The sequence below is a fragment of the Balaenoptera acutorostrata genome, chromosome 4, assembly GCF_949987535.1.
Source record: "Balaenoptera acutorostrata chromosome 4, mBalAcu1.1, whole genome shotgun sequence".
Classification (NCBI taxonomy): domain Eukaryota; kingdom Metazoa; phylum Chordata; class Mammalia; order Artiodactyla; family Balaenopteridae; genus Balaenoptera; species Balaenoptera acutorostrata.
The window spans coordinates 46,452,969-46,477,036 of NC_080067.1; the positions used below are offsets into that span (position 1 = coordinate 46,452,969).

At 41.2% G+C, this 24,068-nt stretch overlaps 1 protein-coding gene across 1 annotated transcript in view; it reads left to right on the top strand.

Moving 5' to 3' along the window:
• The first annotated feature begins 5,846 nt into the window (after positions 1–5,846).
• Positions 5,847–24,068, top strand: part of PPM1L (protein phosphatase, Mg2+/Mn2+ dependent 1L) — a 307,917-nt gene continuing 289,695 nt past the window's right edge. Inside the window, exon 1 of the mRNA XM_007187086.3 lies at positions 5,847–7,001. Within this exon, the coding sequence (XP_007187148.3) occupies positions 6,603–7,001 (399 nt within the window). The 5' untranslated portion in view covers positions 5,847–6,602. The remainder of the gene's footprint in view (positions 7,002–24,068) is intronic.

The following is a 24,068-nucleotide window of genomic DNA, read 5'->3' on the forward strand; positions in this document are numbered from 1 at the left end:
TTGTAAGAAGGCAAATGTGCCTGAAGTGGATGGGCTGAGGCAGCAGGTGGCATAAGGCTGAGAAGGAGATAGTTAAGACTTTTTTGTCTTTATTCTAAGAGCAGTGAGAAGTCATTTAAGGGTTTTAAGCAGGATTATTCAACTATTCAAATATCTCGCATTTGAATTAGCTAGAGTGTTGATGTGTGCTAATTAGAATAAAAAAATTTAGGTAATGCTTTAGATTAACATTATAATTTAGGAAGCTTCTTTGAAAATTATCATAGAGAAGCCTAGGGCAATTAGATGAAGTATTCTTAGGATAAATGTGGTTTTTGTAAACAGACTTGGTGCAGTGGTACAAAACAAGTATTCAGGAAATAAGTATCCTTAATATATCTCTGTAATTAATACAAAAAATTGGGTTGTAGAAAAGGATGTTGTGCTTTTGGAGAACAGTGAAATAAAACGATATTACACATGACTGGTGTCTGTCACATTAGCTCCATTTGACAGAACACTTAAGGTTAAAATTATAAGTCCAGATTGACATATTATTATACTTATTTAAATGATGGATTTATTTTCTTTGTTGTACTTCTAAAACAGATTCATTTTGTAAAGAGCATTTAAATTTTGCATCTAGAAAGGTTGTTTGAGAAGCGCTGAATATTTAAAATGGTTAATAGTCATGATCATTGTTAACCATTTTCCAAAGGGACCAATCTTGAAAATCACTTTTAAGACAGAATTTATAGTAATGGTCCCTTATATTATATTAAGGAGATTTGATCACACTGTTGGTGGGAATGTGAATGGGAACAATGTATTTTCTTTCTTTCTTTTTTTAAAAAAAATTATTTATTTTATTTTTGGCTGTGTTGGGTCTTTGTTGCTGCACGCGGGGTTTCTCTAGTTGTGGCGAGCGGGGGCTACTCTTTGTTGCGGTGCGTGGGCTTCTCACTGCGGTGGCTTCTCTTGTTGCAGAGCACTGGCTCTAGGCGCGAGGGCTCTAGAGTGTAGGCTCAGTAGTTGTGGTGCACGGGCTTAGTTGCTCCGCGGCATGTGGGATCTTCCCAGACCAGGGCTCAAACCCATGTCCCCTGCATTGGCAGGCGGATTCTTAACCACTGTGCCACCAGGGAAGCCCGGGAACAATGTGTTTTCAAATACAGTTTGGCCCTAAATTGTAGAGTTGAACACTTTCATTCCCAACTATCCATTAATTTAATTCTTGGCTATATACCCTAGAGAAACTTTTGCATATATGCACCAAGAGATAGTATAAAAATAATTCATGAAATCATTGATCATAATAGCAAAAACCTGGAAACTCAAATGACCAGAGAAGATGAATACATAAGTTATAGATCAGTCACAAGGTGGAGTATTATATAGCAGTGAAGTGTTTGAACTATATGGAAGGATCTAGAAATATAACATTGAGTGAAAAAACAAGTACCAGAGGACCACATACAGTAGGATACCCTTTTATAAAGCTCAAAACCAAGCAAAACTAAAAAATATATTAATTATGGATGCAGACATATGTGATGATATTATTTTTAAAAAGACAAAGGGATGATAAAATGCAAAACTCAGGCTAGTAGCTACCTGTGGAGGACAGGTAGGGAGGCGGGATAGGGAAAGAACTCCTAGGTTAGTACAAAGATTGGTCACAGCCCAGTTTTAGGTCAGCTTTATGGGTGTAGTACTCATGGTTGTTGTGCTTCATAACAATACTTTCATGCACTCTTTTGTATGTCTAGCTTAAAAGGTTATACATATATGGATGTATATTGATAGAATAATAGTAAGAGTCCTACTTAATACTCAGTACATATTTATATACAGATGGCAGGAACAATTTAAGAATACAAATCAAACTGGTAATTGGGAAATTTTAAGATGTGCAGAGAATTTCTCTCTATATAAAAGATTCATTTAAAATTTATTTCAGGGAATTTTTATTACATTCATCATTCAGAGGCTCAGCTGACATATTTGATTTTTATAACTTTGCAACAGGTGGCAAAAACAAAAAGAAATGAGGACATCATGGATCAACATCACACTAGAACATAGATTTGTTATCAAACTGTGTTATAAAGATTTCTTAAACCTAAGAGCTACAACTCTGAAATTTTTTCTGAAAATACACCATAGTTTATGTTCTTTATATACTCGCAAGGTTGACATGAGTTAATTGCATAGTTGAAAATGGTAATTACCTGGTAACCATTTATCACTATTATTGTATCTCATGAAAGCCTAGGATTGCAATTAGCTCTCCGTTCATTACCATGTCACTTGTAACAGTAAAGTATTTGCATAATGTACATTCTATGGTACTCTTTTCTTCCCTCTGAAATTCAGATAGCATTTTACTTTAGCAACAAATCTTTTAGACTTCTACGTCAAGATGAAGGACAGTTTACTTGCACTTGTCTTTTGTCCCACAAATATCCTTGATGGGTGAGGTAAATACTCATAGTGCAGTGCTTATCCCAAAGGTTTAAGTCAGAATTGTGGAAAAGGAACCTGTGTATTCTTTTTGAGATTTCTATAACAGAGATCTACTGAAATGTTACTAGAGAAGTATAAAAATTAGACTAATCATCTCGGTGTCATTGAGCAATCAATGGATGTTAGGGTACTGAATTGGTGGTCAGAAGAACTGAGTTTGAGATTCCAACTTTATATTTGCTGAATTATGATAATCACTTAACATCTTTGTGCCTCACTTTCCTTGAATTTATAAACAGAGATAATAGCTCCTCTGTCTTCTTCATAGAATTGTTATTAGAATGGAAATAAGTTGATATACATGAAAAACCTTTACAATCCCTCCCAAGGAATATGCAAATGTTTGTCACTAGAGGAAGGTCTTTTTTATTTCTCATACATATTAAAATTCACAGGGGGAGGAATAAATTGGGAGATTGGGATTGACATATACACAGTACTATATGTAAAATAAGTAACCAATAAGGACCTACTGTATAGCACAGGGAACACTACTCAATACTCTGTAATGACCTATATGGGAAAAGAATCTAAAAAAGAGTGGATATATGTATATGTATAACTGATTCACTTTGCTGTACACCTGAAACTAATACAACATTGTAAATCAACTATACTCCAATAAAAATGAAAAAAAAAGACATAAGGTTAAAATAATAATTATTTCATAAAGGGTCTCAGTTCTGTCATACAGTAAACAATGGATTTATAAAGATTAAAAAAATTCACAGTAAACTATAACAAAAAGCTCATTTAGGGTGTTTAAGAAATCACTATGAAACTAGATTAATTTCTTAATAGAAATAAGAAAATGCCTATAGGGTCTGCTTGAAAAATCATTTTATTGATTTTCACACAAATGAACTATTTAGATGTAAATGTCAAAGCAAATCTCCACAGAATCTGCAGGATATCTAGATTTATTAATCAAGTCAAGCCCTCCTTTTGTTATTTAACCTCCAGAGACCAGTACGGTCCTTTCTCTTCTTTATTTAGGTATGGAAGAAACAGAAGTCATGCGTCTCATGAATATTCGCTGCTATTGTCAATGCAGTAATGTTGTGGACAGGCTGGATTGACCCCTAGGTTTGGAATTTTTCTACCCCAGGGCCTGGTTTCACTTGTAGTTTTGAGGTCTTGATCAGCTTATCTGCAAGTTGCCTTTGCCACAGAGAAACAGATTCATGTACAGAGAGACTGATAATGCACCCTAAATCCATTTGCTAATTTACAGTAAGAAATATCATAAACTTATCTTCATAATAACACTAATGCATCACTTTGCTTTATAGTTCCTAACCTTTGAATTCATTAGCTCATTTTGGAACCTCATCACTTAACGACTTTTGAACAGAATGATCTCATTTATTTTTTTGTTTTGTTTTTTGTTTTTAAACGAAGGGGCAATCTTTTTTTTTTAAATTCATTAATTAATTTTTGGCTGCATTGGGTCTTCGCTGCTGCGTGCTGGCTTTCTCTAGTTGCGGTGAGCGGGGGCTACTCTTCGTTGCGGTGCGCGGGCTTCTCATTGCAGTGGCTTCTCTTGTTGCAGAGCAAGGGCTCTAGGTGCGCGGGCTTCAGTAGTTGCGGCTTGCGGGCTCAGTAGTTGTGGCTCACTGGCTCTAGAGTGCAGGCTCAGTAGTTGTGGCTTAGTTAGCTTAGTTGTGGCTTAGCTGTTCCGCGGCATTGGAATCTTCCAGGACCAGGGGCTCGAACCCGTGTTCCCTGCATTGGCAGGCGGATTCTTAACCACTGCACCACCTGGAAAGTCCCGATCTCATTTATTTCTAAACTGCTTATTTTCTCTATTTATCAGGTGGAAAATACCAAAAAGTGCAAAGTAGAACAGGAGACCATATCTTAGTTGTCAAAAATAACACGCTGTTAACAATTCTTCACATTTCCTTCCTTTTCTATGCTTATGTATATAATTGAGATCATATTGTACATGCCATTTAAATGTCAAAGTTTCCTTTTTTTTCTGGTTAAGATGGCAATCTATGACTTGTAAAAACTTTGGAAAAGTTGTAGAAAACAGATAAAAGCTCAAATCAGAAAATGAAAACCACATACAGTTTATTACTGTAGTTAACCATCGTTAACATCTTCGTGTATTTCCTTCTAGTGTTTTACTCCTCTTAATTTAATTTTTTTTTTTTTTAAACTTAGTCGGGATCACTCCAAAGCACAATGTTTGGGGAGACAGCCTCTGGCTGGGCTGGGAATCAGGCAGCCTCTATTCTCGCTAGCTAACTGGAAGCTGCAGATCAGCACTCTTCTTCCTGGACAGGGGTAGCGAGAGTGAATATTTTCCTTTAAAGTTCACTTGTTTCCGTATTCTAAGCTGATTTATACATTCTTCTCTTTTCCCCCCAGCATCTTCAAGGCCACCGACACCTGCCCCATGCTTCAACAAGTTATCCTTGATGGCTTCTGGAAGCCCATTCACTTCTGCTTAACGAAAGACTCCTGCCCCCATTTCACCTTCTCCTGCGGTGACTGAGGAGGTGGTAGGAGGCCGCTAGTTCGGAGCTTCAAAGGGACCTGCAAACCTGAACAGCGGAGTCGGAGCCCTCGTCCCGCCGCAGGGTCAGGAGCGCCCGGGGGCTCCACTAGGAGGCTCCGTGTCTCTCTATGGAAGGGATGCGACCCGGGAAAGACTTCGTGGCTATGTCCCCGCTCCAGGGGCGTGTAGCTCGCAGAGAGGCCAGCCCAGCCTCATCGCTCCCGAGGTTATCATCAGAGCGCACTTCCACGTGGCTCTGAGTCCTCACATCCCACTGCTCTCGGGAGGTCTTTTCGCGTCGCGAGGTTTTTAGGCCCGACGCTCGCTCTCAGCCTCTCGGGAGATTCCTGCAGGCCTCTGTCCCAGAAAACCAAGGGTCCGAGCTCTCCGCCTCGCTTTGCGAGCCAGGAGAAGTGCGTCCCTTCTCGCTTGCCTTATGCCGGGCGAGGCGGGGACCGCACTACCGTGCCGCCAGCCGGAGGGGGGGACGCTCACGTGCGGCCCTCTGTTTTCCAGCCGGTAGCAGTGGATCCCGCGAAACCACCGTTCAGCCTACCAGGGTCAGTATTATATTGTCCTGAGAGTTCGCACAAGCGGCAGACAAGACCATCCACTCGAGCTCGGCTGCAGACGCGCCCCTTCCCTCCCCCCTCGGTTCGTCCAAACCGCCCGCTGTTGCAAGCGCGCCAGCCGCCGCCGATTTGCCTCGGCCTTTGACAGCTCGGCCCGAGCACCTCCAGGCCTCGAGTCCCGGCTCAAGGGGCGGGGCGAGGCGGGGCGAGCGAGCGCTGGGCGGGGCGAGCGCGAGCGGCGGCGCGAGGAGGGAGCGCCCGAGCCCAGCAGAGCCGAGCGGAGCGGAGCAGTGAGGTGCTGTGGACAGGCAGGCAGAGCCCGGCCGGCCGCCTGCGGCTCCGCGCCGATAGTGCTGCGTCCCCGGGCTCCGCGTACCCCCGCCTCTGCCCAGGCTCCCGCAAAACTTTTATTCTCTGGGGCCCTCTGGGTGTCTGAAGGACTCGGAGGGCTCGGCCCGCTCTGCGCTCCCCTGCGGCGGCGACCAAGGGGACGTGCATCCCTCGCCCGCGGGGCTCTAGCGCCTCGTGCCTCTTCACCTGCCGATCGCTCCCCGGAGCAGCGAGGGGGCACCCGCGGAGGGGCCGCGCGGGCGCCAGCGCCCCGGAACTCTCCCGCCCACCGCGGCAGACCCGCCCGGCGCAACTTTAACTTGATTTCTCTCGTCCAGCCCCGGCACCCGCGACTGCTGCTGCCACCGCCGGCGTCTCGGCAGCCGCCGCCTCACAAAGGGGCGTAGGGAGGGGAGGCGGCGCGGGCGGCGGGCTCAGACGTCGGTGTGCTGGGCGCGGGCCTCCGGGCCGCCGAGGCCGGGAGACAAAAGGGAAACTGCCTCTGTTCACCGTGCGGGCTCGGAGCTGCCTGCTCGTCCGTCTCCCGCCCGGCTCTGTGAGCCTCCTCCCCCTAACCCTCGGCTGCTGCTCCGCCTCCCTCCCCGCGGGCTGTCCCCGCAGTGCTCCGGGACCCGGCGAGCTTTCGGGGCGCGCGTCGCTGCTGGCGGTTGGGGCTCTAGCGATAATAAATGATAGAGGATACAATGACTTTGCTGTCTCTACTGGGTCGCATCATGCGCTACTTCTTGCTGAGACCTGAGACGCTCTTCCTGCTGTGCATCAGCTTGGCGCTGTGGAGTTACTTCTTCCACACGGACGAGGTGAAGACCATCGTCAAGTCCAGCCGGGACGCCGTCAAGATGGTGAAGGGCAAGGTGGCCGAGATCATGCAGAACGACCGACTGGGAGGGCTCGACGTGCTGGAGGCCGAGTTTTCCAAGACCTGGGAGTTCAAGAGCCACAATGTTGCCGTGTATTCCATCCAGGGCCGGAGAGACCACATGGAGGACCGCTTTGAAGTTCTTACGGACCTAGCCAATAAGACGCATCCGTCCATCTTCGGGATCTTCGACGGGCACGGGGGCGAGGTAGGAGTTCTCTGGGGCTTTGTTTGAGTGTGTGTGTGTGTGTTTGTGTATGTGTAAACAACAGGACGTGGTGTGCGTGTCGGGTAGCACCTGAGTGCGAGGGGCGTGGTGATGACCTGGTGTCGGACTGGACAAAGCCACTAGTTCCAAACGTGGCCAAGTTGCCAGAAACACCGCGGGATCCAGACCTCTTGTACTGAGGGTCCAGTGTGGGGGAGGAAGGGTCATCCATAACCTATTTCATGCCTCATAATTTATGAAGTTTCCCAAGGCCAGAGCCCAGCAAATGACTGTTAGTTTTGATGGGAGAGTTAATGGTTTCTACAGTGAACTTTGGCCCAGGGCCTCAGCGCCCCTGTTCTGGGGTTTGAGGCCGAGCTAGGCGCAAAGAAGGAAGAAATCTTTGATTCTCGTTAGGAAAAAGATAAAATCTGCAGAGCCAAATCAGTGAGGACTTAGTGAGGATGAAGGGAGCTCTGACTCCTTTCCAGCTCTTTCGCCCTGAGGAGGAACCCGAGGGGCAGCGCTGCGCTTCTTCCCAATTCCATTAACTTTGCAAGTGCAATCCGGCCACTTGACAGCAGCGCTTCGCTGGCCGCCTGCTTTTAGCTGGATCGAGGCGCGGGACCGAGATGCCTCTGGCCTTTGCAGAGGTGGCAATCCCCGCAGAGGTAGCGGTGCCCAGATCTCGCCCCTGCGCCCTGGCCGGCGTGGGACACAGACGTCTCCCTGCTTCTAAATTCCTTTATTTGGGGTTCATGTGGGAGCAAGAGATAAGGTTAGAGGCCGGTTCAAGTCCCTCTCCCGCATTTCTGCGGCACCCTGATTGCTTGTCGGGGCTCAGATTTCCTGGAGGTCGGGGCGAGAGTTGGCTTTGGTCCTTGGGCATCGGCCCAGGCGAAGTGAGTGGCAAATGTGGCTCCCGAGCGGTGCTCCAAAGAGTAGCAGGCCAGCCACCCCATCTCTCTAAACTTGGCAGTTTGGAAAAGAGTTTCATTGCTGCATACTTTTTTTTTTTTTTTAAAGCATACTTTCTTACTCCCCACACCCCCTCTTCACCACCCCTTCTTCATCATTTCCTCCTTCCCCCGCCCCCTCCTCCCATCCAACTTTCCCCCCTCAATTCTCTTGGCGCTTCTGATCTCTGGGTGGGCTGTAGGGGATATCATTCTCTTTCAAGCTTGTTCTTTGGCCTTTGTTTTGGGTGACCATTGAGAACGCTCTGAACTGGGTATCTTAACTGCATTCTCTCTTTGATACAAGGTCACTTCACCCACCACTCTGCTAATCTTTCCCACATACTGTATGTACCTACCTGGTAGAACCAACTTTGCCAGGAATGACAAACTTGATTGGAAAATTTATTTGGTAGAGCTGAAATCAGTTTTTGCTATCTTCCATCCACCCTAGCCCTTTCTATATTCTGTGTTTCAAAACGAAGGTTTCTCACTGATTGTAAATTTGTAGCCTCTTGTGTAGTATGGGGTTCTTTCCTTTCCCCTTGGGTAGGTGAAAGATGTGAGGTTAATTGAGGGAAGGGACACTGTGTATTTGGGTAAAAAACATATCTGAAAGATAAGGTTGCCAATATAATGGCTGATTTGTTTCCTGCTCTGAGAATGTCTATATTTTCATTTTATGTGCCTCGACAGTTGTAAACCATTTAATAAAGCTTATATTTATTATATACTTAACATTAAAATTGTTGGCAGATGATGATCTGATTCTTGTGTTAGAAAGTACAGTTTTATTCATAACTTAAATGTCTGGATGTGCTATTAATGTTGTGAAACTCTGGGTTGTGCTCGTCTGGGTGTGCTGTATTGGCCTGTTTTGAGCCTGCACATGTAAGTGAATGGGTATTTTTAAATTTTCTTCTAAGTTGATATTCTGAAAAGTGAATATTAAAGACTCCAACAGATTTCAGGTTGAAAAATTTCCAGTATTATCTTCTGGCAAATGTACCATTCAGAAAAGGGACATGCAAAATGCTTTTATTTAACTAGAAACATTTTACATGTATAGGGCTTTTCATTAAAGTTTTAAATAATAAAGGAGATCATCATTGTTAGCTAAACTATGAAATGAGTTTCATTGTGCCTTATATTAAAAAGCTTGCTGTTTGCAAAATAATTAATATTATCAGTACCCTGAAAAACAGAACAATTGTTCTGTCTATAACATCCTACAGTGCATAGCCAGTTCATTCATTTTGGCTTTGTTTTAGGGCAAAATAAGGAGTTATAAAAAAGAGCTATTTATTGCTATTGCGAATGTGATGATAAATAATCTTAGGTATTTCTCTCTTCCTTTTTCTTTCATTCAAAGAAAATCCGACCATCTAATTCTTGTCTTCTGTGTTGTGTAGCTTCTTTAATATTCACCAGAGGAGGGTGCCACTGTTTGATTTTGGTGTAGATGATAGTTATCACCTTTCAGAAAAGAGGAAGCTTTTTCTGAACTCTCTACATACACATATATGTTGTCCGTAGTGTGGTATGGAAGATGATGAGGAATTTAATTTTATTTCTAATAATTCAAACTAATAAGATAGGCTATTAAAAATCAGGACCCATGTACAATGGTAGTGCTTTTAGATACAGAAGGAACCTAAGCCACCTTTTATATCTATTTCATTCTGTTTTATAGATGAGATGTTTATTGATGGCAGGAGAAGTTGTGACCTTCCTTAGACTGCATGGCTTATTCAAGGCCTTCAGTTTGATAAGCTTTATATTAAACCAGTGGACAAATTAGTTTGCATATTTACCTAGGTAAATAGATAGCACACTAGGGATACAGAGGTGAATGAGACATGATTCCCATTCTCAGAAAGTTTCAGTGTGGTGAGAGAGATAGACCTGTATACCAGAAATTATAGTCATTGTGTGTTTAGTGTGTTATTGGAATACTGAAGACGGTCATTTAAATCAAATTGGAAGGTGCGAGGCCCTGGGAAAGACACCTTGAAGGCATCATTTACTGCAAGGTTAAAAGTGTAGGCTTTGAATCTGTGCTCTGCCTTAAACTAGCTGTGACCTTGCGCAAGTTGCTTAAGCAGCTTTATCTGGGAGTTTTTAATCTGAAAAATATGCATAATAATGCATGTGAGGTTCACCGTCATCAGTTGTGTTAATACCCTATCTAGAAAAATACTTGATGGAGAGAAGGATGTGGAAGAAGAAAGCTCAGAGACCAAGAAGTCTGCAGTGTTGGGGCAACAGTATCCAAGGGAAGGAAAGAGACTCTACACATGAAAGCCACAACTTTGATCACTAGAAAGGTGTATGTTGGATACAGATAATTCATTAGGTATCCACCGAACTCTCTATCACTGTTTGTTCTAACTTCCGGTGAACTGATTATTAATTTAGGATTCCAGGTATCCTAGCATTGGGGAAGTAGCATCCTGGCTTCAGGTGCAAATTTTCTGATTAGTGAAAAGGAATATTCTTTATGATTAATTAATGAATTGGTATTCTGACTTGTACTTCAGCCTCTTCTGAGTTGTTAACCTGAGTTAGTTCTCTTGAGTTTGTTCAACTGTGTATTTTTAACAAAGCTATGTCTCCAGACTTGTTATGCTGAGGACCAGACTCTGGATGGCTGTGACTTCCAGATGGATGATATCTTAATGAGCCATGTTTTTTTTTAGAGGTGCTATGGGCTAGCTTCCTTACTTGATTCCCTTGGGCCCTTGGTAACATTCTAACCGCCATACTATGGGTGGTTGGTTGAAAGTGTGTGTGTGTGTGTGTGTATGTGTGTGTGTGTGTGTGTCTAAAGCTATGACAGTGACTCTTTTGCTGTATAATGAAAATTAAAATAACAAAAAGGAAAAAAATAGATTGTATCAACTAATGTGGAAAGGTTATTTTTAAAATTACAAAATACTGTTTATCTAAGAAAATTGTTTTTGGTGCTTATCTATAATTTTTATCCACAGGCAAAATGTGTTTTTTGTTTTAAACTTTTTATATTAGCTAGAAGAAATATCACTGACTGTTTGAGGCACCTTTGTCAATGTTCATGGCTGAAACTTATATAGAAGAATGATTGTTATGTGTTCCATATGCTTATGGACATTACTGTATTAAAGGTCATATATCATTGTATCATAAAATTGATACACAACTTGGCCAACGGTTTAAGCTTAGAGTTCCACACTTCACATCAGAGAGAAGCTATACTTCCGGTGCTTGTCAGGGGCTATAGTCTTGAGGCTTAGCACTTCTCAGAAGCTCAGAAGAAAAACTGCTTATGGAGGGTTGCCTGAAGGATATATACAGTCTAGTTCTTTAGATGAGTGGTTCTTAACTTTTCTTGAGTCATGCTTCTCTTTGAGGATGTTATGAAACTACCGACATATCCCCCAGAAAAATGGACATTAGCATCAAGTTTTGTTTATAATTTCAAAGAGAATTAGATGCCTGAAGCCTCTGGATTTTAGGTTAGTCTAGATAGAATAAAATCTGTCTCTGATAAATCTAGACCTGCAGGGAGCTGTGTACCCGGACCCCACCTTGCCCTGATTGCCTTCATCTTCCTTCCTCTCTGTCATTTTGCATTTATTGACTTGTGTGCTGGCATTTGTTTGTGAGGATTGTTATGAGGGACGGTCTCCCAAAGCTCTCTGACACATCAGCTTTAGGGATGTCCCTGAGGACTTTATTTGTTACAGTATATAATATCCTCTTTATGAGGACCAAGGAAGAGAGAGTTCTCTAAGAGCTTTTTGTTTTTATCTTAAGGATGCTGAATCATGTAACTGATTGGATCATCCTGTGTTTGTTGGCTGCCAGAAGTGTTAGAGCCAAACCTCTGACCTACCTCTAGCAAGTGTGCAGAATTTTATTAATTTGGTACATGAACCTCACTCCCAGGACAGCTTATATTTCCTACATTTAGTTTTCCTTTGTCCCATTTTTCTCTTTCTCCTCTTAGATATGTCATTTTATCTTGTGGTATATGTATTTATGTAAGTTTCATTGGTTCCTCTCTGAAATAAGATGTGCTAGTTCCAAATAAATAAATTATGAGTGGCATAATGAATGATCTGCCTTCCAGACGTTACAACTGACGTTAATAAATGTTGGGCTCCCACATTACTGATGTACAAGAAGCCTGTAGATTTAGTGTGGACAAATGCCTTATGGTTTAAGAGAAAATTCAGGTTATTTTGGTTTAAAATGGCACATTAACATTTCTGCCCCAAAAGGGGGAGGCACTTTCCCTTTTTTTAAAAAATAAATTTATTTATTTTATTTTTATTTATTTTTGGCTGCGTTGGGTCTTTGTTGCTGTGCACAGGCTTTCTCTAGTTGAGATGAGTGGGGGCTACTCTTCACTGCAGTGCGCGGGCTTCTCATTGCGGCGGCTTCTCTTGTTGCGGAGCACGGGCTCTAGGCGCGGGCTTCAGTAGTTGTGGTGCACAGGCTTAGTTGCTCCGCGGCATGTGGGATCTTCCCGGACCAGGGGTCGAACTCGTGTCCCCTGCAGTGGCAGATGGATTCTTAACCACTGCGCCACCAGGGAAGCCCGGTGGTTTCCCTTTAATAACCCATCCCTGTCCTGTGCTTAGCAGCTGTTTGTAGGTGAATGTAGGAACCTGACTGCTGACCATGGTGCATCTTCTGAACAGATTGTTTAGAAATTCAGTTTAATTAAACCAACATTTTCTGTATAGTCTGTGGCATAACAGAGTTATGCTCTCTGTGATGCCCAGAGATGAATCAGTATATTCTCTGTCCTCAGGGAGCATTCCGTCTACTTGAAGAGATGAGTTTTTAAAAAATAGCAGAACTAGGGCTTCCCTGGTGGCGCAGTGGTTGAGAATCCGCCTGCCAAGGCAGGGGACACGGGTTCGAGCCCCGGTCTGGGAAGATCCCACATGCCGCGGAGCAACTAGGCCCGTGAGCCACAATTACTGAGCCTGCGCGTCTGGAGCCTGTGCTCCGCAACAAGAGAGGCCGCGATAGCGAGAGGCCTGCGCACCGCGATGAAGAGTGGCCCCCGCTCGCCAGAACTGGAGAAAGCCCTCGCACAGAAACGAAGACCCACAACAGCCATAAAAAAAAAAAATAGCAGAACTACAAGATGCAGTTGGACCACCTACAAGAGGGTGGTGGCCTGACTGAGGGAGCCTGGGGAGTCTTGGATAATTTTGAAGAGGAACTGACATTTGACTATATCCTAGCATTTCAGTAGACAGAGATTGGGTGGAGGGAGGATGAAAAGATGACATCACAGGTGGAAGAAAAAGTGTGAAAATGGATCAGAGGAAGTAAAATGCAGTCACAGCTGGAAGAAAGGCAGGTAGCTCTATTTGTTTAGAGCAGGCTTTCTCCATATGCTGTAATCTAGAAGCCCACTCATTTTCCTTCCATATTTAAGTACCTTCTGTTTTATGATATACTTCATATTGTTTTTTATTGATTTATTTTTATAAATTTATTTATTTATTCACTTTTGGCTGCGTTGGGTCTTCGTTGCTGCACGCAGGCTTTCTCTAGTTGCGGCGAGCGGGGGCTACTCTTCGTTGCAGTGCGCGGGCTTCTCATCACGGTGGCTTCTCATTGCTGAGCACGGGCTCTAGGTGCGTGGGCTTCAGTAGTTGTGGCACGTGGGCTCAGCAGCTGTGGCTTGCGGGCTCTAGAGCACAGGCTCAGCAGTTGTGGCGCACCGGTTTAGTTGCTCCGTGACATGTGGGATCTTCCCGGACCAGGGCTCGAACCTGTGTCTCCTGCATTGGCAGGCAGACTATCAACCACTGTGCCACCAGGGAAGTCCCATATTGTTTTTTAGATATCTGTTTTTTTAAAGTTAAGTATATTTGTTTAAAAAAGAAACTTCATATCAGCACTGTGAGTAGAAAGTCCATAAAATGAAATTCTTGGCCTCCAACTTGCTAATAATCTATCTCCATCTTGATGGAGTAGAGTGATTCTAAAAAAGTTCTTCTCCTTGTCTCTGGTTGCCTCTAGAGTCCTTCTGTCCCCCTCCCCTGGCTCTTCATGAGCAGAAAGGTGGCTTTTAAAATTTAATTGTTGACCAATTAAATTGAAGTGAGGCAGGTTGCTTGTTCCCTTCGCAGGTGGAAGGTGCCTCTGGTGATGCCACTCTTTGAGTAACCCTGGTTTGGAACAGCTTTCCACTGTGTGGACTCATGTGACAGATAAGATTTCATGTGCTACACACCTCCATGGGGAACCCAGAATGATAGGCAGTTCACAGTGTTCTAGCAGAAATTCCACCCCCATTTCTAACGCAGGTACATGAGAAGACATTATAGGCATAAACCTGAATCCTTTCTAGCTTAGTTTAAAAAGTAAATAATTCGGGCTTCCCTGGTGGCGCAGTGGTTGAGAATCTGCCTGCCAATGCAGGGGACACGGGTTTGAGCCCTGGTCTGGGAAGATCCCACATGCCGCGGAGCAACTGGGCCCGTGAGCCACAATTACTGAGCCTGCGCGTCTGGAGCCTGTGCTTCGCAACAAGAGAGGCCGCGATAGTGAGAGGCCCGCGCACCACGATGAAGAGTGGCCCCCGCTTGCCGCAACTAGAGAAAGCCCTCGCACAGAAACGAAGACCCAACACAGCCATAAATAAATAAATAAATAAATTCAAAAAAAAAAAAAAAGTAAATAATTCATAAGTTTTGGTACTTGAGCTATTATTGGTTACAAACTGTGACTACTTACAATGACAGGATACACAGTGACATGTGTGCTGGGACCCACAGTTGAGGAGGCTTAGCCTGGAGTTTACGGTATACCCAGGTGAGGAGTTGGAGATGCTGCTGGAACGTTTGTCAGCACTGACACTGAAAGCCACACTGAGGAGCCTGGGCCATGTGCTGTAGATATTGGAGAACCATTGGATATTTTTGAGCAAGGGAATGGCTTTTAAATCCATGCTTTAGTAATTCTGTTCCTCTAATGTATATAGAGGATTGATGTGAATGAACAAGATAGAAAGGGTGTGTGTGTGGGGGGTGTCAGTTGGGGAAGCCTGGGCCAGAGCAGTGAAGAGGAAACCCAGGGGTGTGGGCCATTGCTGAAAAGGGGGAAGGGATGAATTGGAGACCCTCTGAAGTAGTAAGACTGCTGTGGGGGTCCCCGGTGTGACAGCATCAACATGATAGAGGGCGGTTGACAGAAGAGCAAATTTGGGCAGTAGTGAGAATAGTGTGAGTTTGGCTGTAAACTTGTTTCCCTTTTTCCCTGTATATTTAGATGTTTGTTGGGATTCATAAAATGTTTGTTGACTGTCTAGCTCCCCAATTTGTAAAACATTATTTCTGTCATACCTTATCTAAATGGATACATTTTAAAACAATGAAAATATACATTATATGTAATATCTGATTTATTCAAATGGAAAGGCATTTATTACTATTTTACTTTGTTACCAGGAATAATTTAGGCTTTGTTACGAGGTATAGTTTTCCCAAGACTAAAAAACAGCACTATATCTTCATATCTCTTAAATGATTTCATTTCCTTGACACTGCTTTTAAAATAAAAAATATGTATATCATTCAGTCTCAGATGAAAATGTTCCCTGGGCTGTGTTCAGCTTAAATGTAAGCACATAATTCGTCAGGGACTCAGATTTTTAAAAAGTGATATTTCAATTTTGAACGTTAATACTTGAAGCATTTGTTTTATTCTTAATTTCTACTTTAATCTTGAACTACTTCAGTAATATAGTTTTGTGGTTTAACTTTTATTACCATTTTAATAATCCTATTTAATAAATATGAAAGTAAATCTGCAGCAAATTAAACATACTTTAAAATAAATTAATTTTAAAATTATAAGAGTAATATGACTACATGATAGATAATATAGAAAAGAAAAAAAATCACTCCAAATTTCATTATCCTGTCACATCCACTATTACGATTTTGGTGTATTACTTGCTCGTCTTTTTTTATATGCATTTAAAATATAATTTTACATTGTTATACATATAGCTTTAAATCTTAGCTTTTTTTCACTTTGTATAATCCTGTAAACCCTTAGTTATTTTGCTCCATAATTCTTTATTATATTTCTAATGTATTTTTTAGTGATGGAGTGATATTTTACTGAATGAATATTTGATAAATTACTCAATTGCTTCCTTATTGGTATACATTTAGGTTCCTCTAACTTTTCACCGTTATAAATAACATTGTAATATGTGTTTTTGTGCTTTTACTGTAGTTTGGATTATTTCTCCAGGGTGGATTTCCAGAAGTGGGATTTCTGGATCAGAAGAGAAGTAAAGAAACCACTATTATTGGTAGTAATGATATTAATAATGGTTGACAATTATTGAATATGTATAATATGCCAGGTAGTGTTTAAAGTACTTTACTTATGTTATCTAATTTTAATTATCATAACAATTTTTGAGGTAGGTACTGTGTTATCCACATTTTACATATGTAGAAATTAAAGCACTGAGAGGTTAAGTAATTTGCCCAAGGACTGTCCACAGTTCATAGATGGTGAAACTAGGATTTGAAACTGGGATTCAAAGTTAGAGCTATTTACCTCCAAAGCCTGTGCTATCAGTTTCTGGTTGGAGTTCTACAAATCTCATAATTTGGGCAATAAAGTGCAGATAGCATTGTTAGGTGGACCCTGCCTGGTCTTCTTGTGTTAGTCAGTAAGACTTGGTGTTTCTTCTTTGACAGTTGTGTCCCCGTGTCCCTGTGACATGTTGCTCTTGAAAACTCTACACTGGAACCTTGGTAGGTAGATCTTATAATTACCTGAGAAAGTCCTGAAGTTAAAAAAATTAGAGGTCAGAAGTCAGAGCAGGTGGTGACTCAACACTTAAACAGCCGTTCTCAGCCACTCCCCTTCTTTGCTGGCAGAATCTCTAACCCACTACAGAGAATCCCTGACGTTTTTGCCTCTTGACTCATGAAAGGCTTGCATAGACGTTATGGTGGCATTAACATAGCCATTCTCAATAAACAATAACGATTTATATTTTATTTTAAAGTACCAAGGGCTTGACTTTAGAATATGTAGGGGTGTGTGTATATTTGCGTAATTTCTCTTTATACTGAAGCACTGTTTCCCCCCCCCCCTTTTTTTTTTGAGGGCCAAAATAATTTCCTAATACATAAATGACTGTAAATTTAAAAGAGCAAAATATTATTGTTTCATTTGTTTATTTATTTATCTATTTATTTATTTATTATTTTTGGCTGTGTCGGATCTTAGTTGTGGCACACAGGATCTTTCGTTGTGGTGCGTGGGCTTCTCCCTAGTTGTGGCATGTGGGTTTTCTCTCTCTAGTTGAGGCACGCAGGCTCAGTAGTTGTGGCCCATGGCTTAGTTGCCCCGCGGCATGTGGGATCTTAATTCCCCGACCAGGGATCGAACCCGAGTCCCCTGCACTGGAAGGTGGATTCTTTACCATTGGACCACCAAGGAAGTCCCTTTTCATTTGTTTATAATACTGAGTTGGTATGTTTAGCTTGAGTAGATGCTACGTCTTGTGTTTCCATTGCAGAAGACTACTTAATACTTTGTTCTCTTAGTCAAGCCCAGTCTTTAGTGATGGCTAGTTATAATCTGTTTTTAATATAAATCTGCAAGTTAGGCATCTCTGGGCCTGTAATCACTTGGAAAGGGTGCCTTTTTATAATTTCTACAAAAGTGTAAGTAAATCACCATAGCAATAGGCTGTATTTCTTTTCTTTTTTTTTTTTTTTTTAAATTTTATTTATTTTTGGCTGCGTTGGGTCTTCCTTGCTGCACGCGGGCTTTCTCTAGTTGTGGTGAGCGGGGGCTACTCTTCACTGTGGTGCGTGGGTTTTTCATTGCGGTGGCTTCTTTTGTTGCAGAGCAAGGGCTCTAGGCGCGCAGGCTTCAGTAGTTGTGGATCACAGTCTCCAGAGCGCAGGCTCAGTAGCTGTGGCACATGGGCTTAGTCGCTCCGCGGCATGTAGGATCTTCCTGGACCAGGGCTTGAACCCATGTCCCCTGCATTGGCAGGTGGATTCTTAATCACTGCGCCACCAGGGAAGCCCAGGCTGTATTTCTGAGACTCACATTCTTTACTATACCATCCATCATTGTTGCCCTCCTTGTTCTGCTTCTGTGTGAGCAGCTGACAGATAATCTGTGTGTATTAGTTGCTAAGCCGAAGACCAGTTATCCACTGCACATTATGCAGCAAACCTTATGACTTCTCTAGAGAAGTCTAGAGAATACTTATTTGCATTTGCTTTTCAACATTGTTGGTCATTATAAATGTGAATGGGGGTTTAATGCCCTGTAGTAATAAATCTTAAATATTTGAAATGGTATTTTTAACAGTGTATATTCAGCACTACTCTTGGGCAGTAAAGTTTTAAACCTAAAAACATTACGAAATTTTTATTCTCTTAGTTATAGAATTGCCATAGGTCAGAAACTGTTTTATTCTGATAAGTATATACCATTTCCTTTTTAATCTAGTAAGTGCTTTCATTTCTCTTTTTAATTAAATAAATTAACTCTTAGTTAAATTAGTCACTGGACATTTTCTGGCCAATAAGCCTCTTAACTGACACTGTCAGGATTTTATAGAAATTGAGGCATAGATTTCGATCATACTGTTCACCTTTTTGATCCTTAGTATAATGAGATGAATTTGCTATAAGAACTGAGTTACACAGGTATGTGATAAATATAACTGTCCCAGAATTTGAGATTAAGAAGTTTTTACTTCGCTTTTAACACTTAGATGTTTTTCTAAATTTCTGTTTAGAAAGAAGATAAATTTTCTCTTTAGATAGGCCTGGCAGGGATCTTGAATTGTCATATAATCCAAATATAGTGCCTAAGGCTTCACAGCTACATGAATAATCTATTTTTAAAGACTTTCATCAAGGAGATTCCACATTGGTCCTGGAGAATTTTTTTCTCTATAATCCTCTCAGGAAAATCGTCTTTATATGTGAACTACATCCCTTTGGTTTAAGCCTATTTCTTTTAGTCTGGCCTCAACAGAGATAATTTAGGATTAAGTTGTTACCATTTGTAAATCAGTAAGATTATGGTAATCAAAAATCTCCTCCCCCCATATTAAATAGATACATCAAATTTATGGGAGAAGTACTCATCTCAGAAAAAGGAGATACAAGATAATTTCAACCGAAGACAGAATGATGTTTCCAGATAATCAATAATGCCTCCTTTTTGTAAAGAGCTAGTTTGGCAATAAAGGAAATGTCCTCTTCCAGTTTTACAGATTGACTGGTTTTGTCTTTTATGTCCATTGTCAGAGACTTAAACGCTTCAGCTGGAGTAAATTTGAGCTGCACATCTAGGTGGTGCATTATTTGAAAGTTTTTGGTTGCAAGTGACAGAATACTCAAGTGGAAGCAGCTTAAACTCTAGGGACATTTATTATCTCACATAACAAATGGCCTGGAAGTATGTGTTTCCAAGGTCGGTTAATTCAGCAGCTCAGTGACTTCAAGTCTTTATATAACTACATCCAGAGACATGAAAAAGAAACTGTACCTGTCCTGCGTTCTTAAAGCCTGAGGAAAACCTTCCTAGAAACTATCCCTCACATCTCCTAGGCCAGAATTGTGTCCGTGTCTAAACCAATGGCTTGGTCATGGGAATACCATCACCATGATGATGAACTCTGACCCAACATAATTCACCCCATGTCTGGGGAGGAGCCCAGCTGCCTCTGGAGGTCATGACAGCCTAGAAAGGTGAACGAAACTAGAGTTTTGTTATCTAGAAGAAAGGGACGTGGGAATGGTTGTTGGTTGGACCCCACAGGTGGGAAGGGGGTTCAGAGAAGGTAGCCTGGAACATTTCTTGTCTACACATTTGCAACCTCGTTGAAGAATGTTGCTGTAAAGTACATAACACTGACATGGTGGGGGGGGGGGGAAATTTAGAAGACTTTAGAAAAGGGTAAACCATCTTATTTTCGAATTGGCTTAGGGATGACTTTGCCTGGAAGCTGAGATATAAATTTGGTATTTTAGGGTTCCAGGAAGTCTTGAAAAACTATGAGGAGGTAGTTTTCTAAATAATTCAAGTTTTCTCTCTGTTCTCTGTAAAGACACAACAAGGAGGGACCTGGGTGTTTGGAGAGTAACAGGTGTTTTTTTTTTCTCTAATATATGACTGTGTGTTCAGTATAGTTAATGCTATTGATAAATGTGGAAGTATCACAGCAGGTTTTTTGTTGGCTATCCCTTTCTATTTTACCATCTTTCTGTTTCAGAAAACGAATTTGGTCAAATTCAGTAGGATTTTTGTCCCTTAATTATTAAATGTCATTAAGTTTTATTATTTTGTTTAAAAATATTTGAATCTACTCCAGGCCAAGGAGAGGAGATTCCTGAGAGGTTCAAAATTTTGTACGCATTTTGGAGCAGGGCATTCTGGCATTGGTCTAGGCTACAGGGAGAAAGGAGGGCATTAAAGTGTTCAGATTTTTCTGTAGGACAAATGAATGCACTTGGAATAAATTCTGTGTGTGCCTCTAGAGTACTCATCCTACTGCTCCTGCTATAAATTGATTACAAGGACATCTTTTTGTTGTTTTCCTGACTGATTATTGCTAGTCAGTAGAAGCACTTACTGACTAAACTTCCCATTTAATTTTAGTAGCTTTTCTGGTGATTCATTCACTACATTTTTTTCCCCCATAAAGATATGCAGTCATATTATCTACAAATAATGTACTTGTGTCTCCTACTTTCTAAATAGTTATACTTTTTGTTTTTGTTTCCTGCCTCAATGGACTAGTTAGAACAGAACAATGTTCTGTAATACTCATGATAATGGGTGTTTTCATGTTTTTGTATTTGAGATGATTTAAAAAGTTTGAGGTGAGGGGAATGTGAAATGGCTTCAGTTTATGGACAATAGGGCTAAAGTTTCTTTACTGATATAAAGAAAGATGAAAACCAATGGTAAAGTAAGAGCCAAAGAAGAAAGGATATTCCAGGGATAGTAATATAGAGAATGAGCAATCATAAGAAAGGACTAGAACTGAGTGTAGATATGATGCTGAAAACCAGAGTGCATTGATTACATGAAGCAAAGAACACTGTCTTTTCTTCTTTGGGGAAAAATTGTCATCACTAGGTCTGTCTCATGAAAATGTCCTAGGAAGCATTAGTAGTCTAAACAATAGGCATAGTATGTGACGTACAGGGTACTGATTCTGCAGGTTGTGGAAGACCTAGCAAGATGAGATGCACGTAGGAATCCCTCCTTCTGGTTCCAGAGGAGTGGAAGGTCTGGAGCCATCTTCCCCTGGCACCTCTGCCGGTTTTGGTGAAGGTTATCCTTTTTTTTCCCCTGGGACTTCAAGAAGATTCTTGCCCTAATTTCTACTACATGTCTTGTAAGAAAACGGCAGCTGATTGTGGAAGAGTCTCATACTGAGGGGGTTAGGTCCTACGTTGGTGTAAAAAAACAAGGTCATGTATAACCAAAATCTCCCTGGAATGTTCCCTCAAATTGACTGTAAAGAACAGTGTATGTGATGTTGTACCTCTTATTCTGTAGGGCAATATGTAGTTATAAATGTGTAATATCCCAAGTAACATATAGTATAGAATAAAATGCAGTATGTGCAGGTAAAATATAGTTTTAAGGTGTTTTAAATGATATAAAAGTATCTTGAATTTGTGTAAATTTGTAAATAGTACCATTTCACTGTACCTTCTGTAAGATAATAGAATAAGAAATTGAAGAATATTTTGAGATTTTTCAGGTGACAACAGGAACTTCTTTTAGAGCATGTTATATATTTCTGTGTGATCACTTTGAGAAAATTTAGTTTCTTAAAGTTTTAAAAGTACAAAGCAGAATAAACATGTGGCTTTTTGGAGTTAGGAGTAAGATTAATTTATCCTGATTATTTTGAAAGTTAATTTTAGAGAGATAATTATAATGCCATATTGAATACTTTATTTTTAATCTAAGTGCCAGCCATATCTTTGACGCTAGATGGGAATACAGAGATGGGCACTCAGCCTGGTAATTTGTATTCATAAATACATAGAAGTAGTTTATACTTGCTATTTCTTTCTTGCCTATGGCTTGAGACCCTGGGGGATTTTATTCTCCAGCGATTTCAGAAGAGAGACCAATCAGGAATTCTGACCTTTCCCACTTTCCTGGTGTCTCTCCTGAGTGTCTGATATGGTACCTCAGGCCTAAACTCTTTTGATAAATGTCTGGTCCTGGGTTTGTCTAAGAGTGAGACTTTTTGAGCAGTAAGGAATTCTTGGAAAGGAAGCTTGTATTTTAAGTATCTATGAGATCCAAGTGGCTGCTGATGAAGAAATCACACGAGTAAAGAACTGGGATCCTGACAGTGGCCAGAGAAGCTCTTTACATTTTCCTGTTAGAGCCATAGACCCTGCTCTGGTCCACAGAGCCACATAGCGATGGAAATTTTTTATCCCCAAAGGATTATGTAACACAAGCAGTTTTAGACATGAAAGAGTACAGGCAGGCATGTATTTTGGAAATATCGCATAAGAGGGAATTATTTGATGGAAAGGACAGCTACTTTTTTTTTTTTTCTCTCTCTCAAAAATAGGATAACAGTGGGAGTGCCCAAGTGATGTTTCCACTTTACCAGAGAGAAGCCCTCATCTCCAGGCTTCATGGTGACTGTCTGTTAATGGAGATTAGGATATCCACTTTCTTCATTTAAAAAAATTTAACATTGGTACGATATTATCTGATACACAGTCCTTATTCCAATTTTGCTGATTGTCCCAACTGTTCTTTTTAAAAACAGCTTTAGATATGATTGACATATAGTAAACTGCACATATTTAATATATACAATTTGATGAGTTTTATATATACCCGTGAAACCATCACCACCGTCAAGATAATGAACATATCCATCACCCTCAAAAGTTTCTTCATGTCCCTTTGTAATACCTTTCTTTCAATGTCCTCCAATCCCTCCATCACTGGGCAACCATTAATATGCTTTCTGTCACTATAGAGGTAGTTTGCATTTTGTAAATGGAATTTATATAAATGGGAATATACAGAATGTACTTCCTTTCCTCCTGGCTTCCCTCCCGGCCCCCCACCCCAGCATAATCATTGAAATTCATCTATGTTGTTGCATCTGTCAATAGTTAATTCATTTTTATTGCTTAGCATTCTGTTGTATGGATATACCAACATTTGAACATCCATTCACATGATGTTGGACAGTTGAATTGGTGCCAGTTTTTGCCTGTGAACATTCATGTACAAGTCTTTGTATTGACTTTTGCTTTCATTGCCCTTGGGTAAATACCTAGGAGTAGAATGGCTGGATCGTATGGTAGGTGTATATTAGCTTTCTTTTTTTAAAAAAAAAATATTTATTTATTTATTTATTTGGCTGTGCTGGGTCTTAGTTGCGGCACGTGGGATCTTTGTTGCGGCAGGCAGGATCTTTTTTTTTTTTTTTTTTTTTTAGTTGTGGCATGCAGGATCTAGTTCCCTGACCAGGGATTCAACCCGGGTCCCCTGCATTGGGAGCGTGGAGTCTTTGCCACGGGACCACCAGGGAAGTCCCGGTAGGTGTATATTTGCTTTTAAAAAAACTGCTAAACTGCTAGTCCAAAGTGGTTGTACTATCTTACAATTTCATCCTCCGTGTATGAGAGTTCTAGTTGCCCCGCATCCTTGCCAGTCTTTTAAATTTTAGTACTTCTAATAGTCATGAAGTGGTTGCTTAATGTGGTTTTAGTTAGCGTTTTCCTAATGACTAATGATGTGGAGTATCTTTTTAATGTACTTTTGGGAAGATGGTCTTCTTTTGAAAGCACAGAAGAGGATGGTTGTAAAATCTGACTTTTATCCTTGTCTCTATGTTGTGAGTGAAAAAAGAGAATAAGAAATGAAAGGGGTAGGAGTGATTAGACATGACTCTCTCTTACTGAGAGAGGCTAGGAGTATAGCCAAAAATAAGAGGCATTGAGAGGTTGCACAGGGTAACCAAGAAATCAGATGAAACAAGGAGAGTTCATGAGAAGACCAGGGCCTGAGACCACTAAGGACAGTTTGTATTATCAGA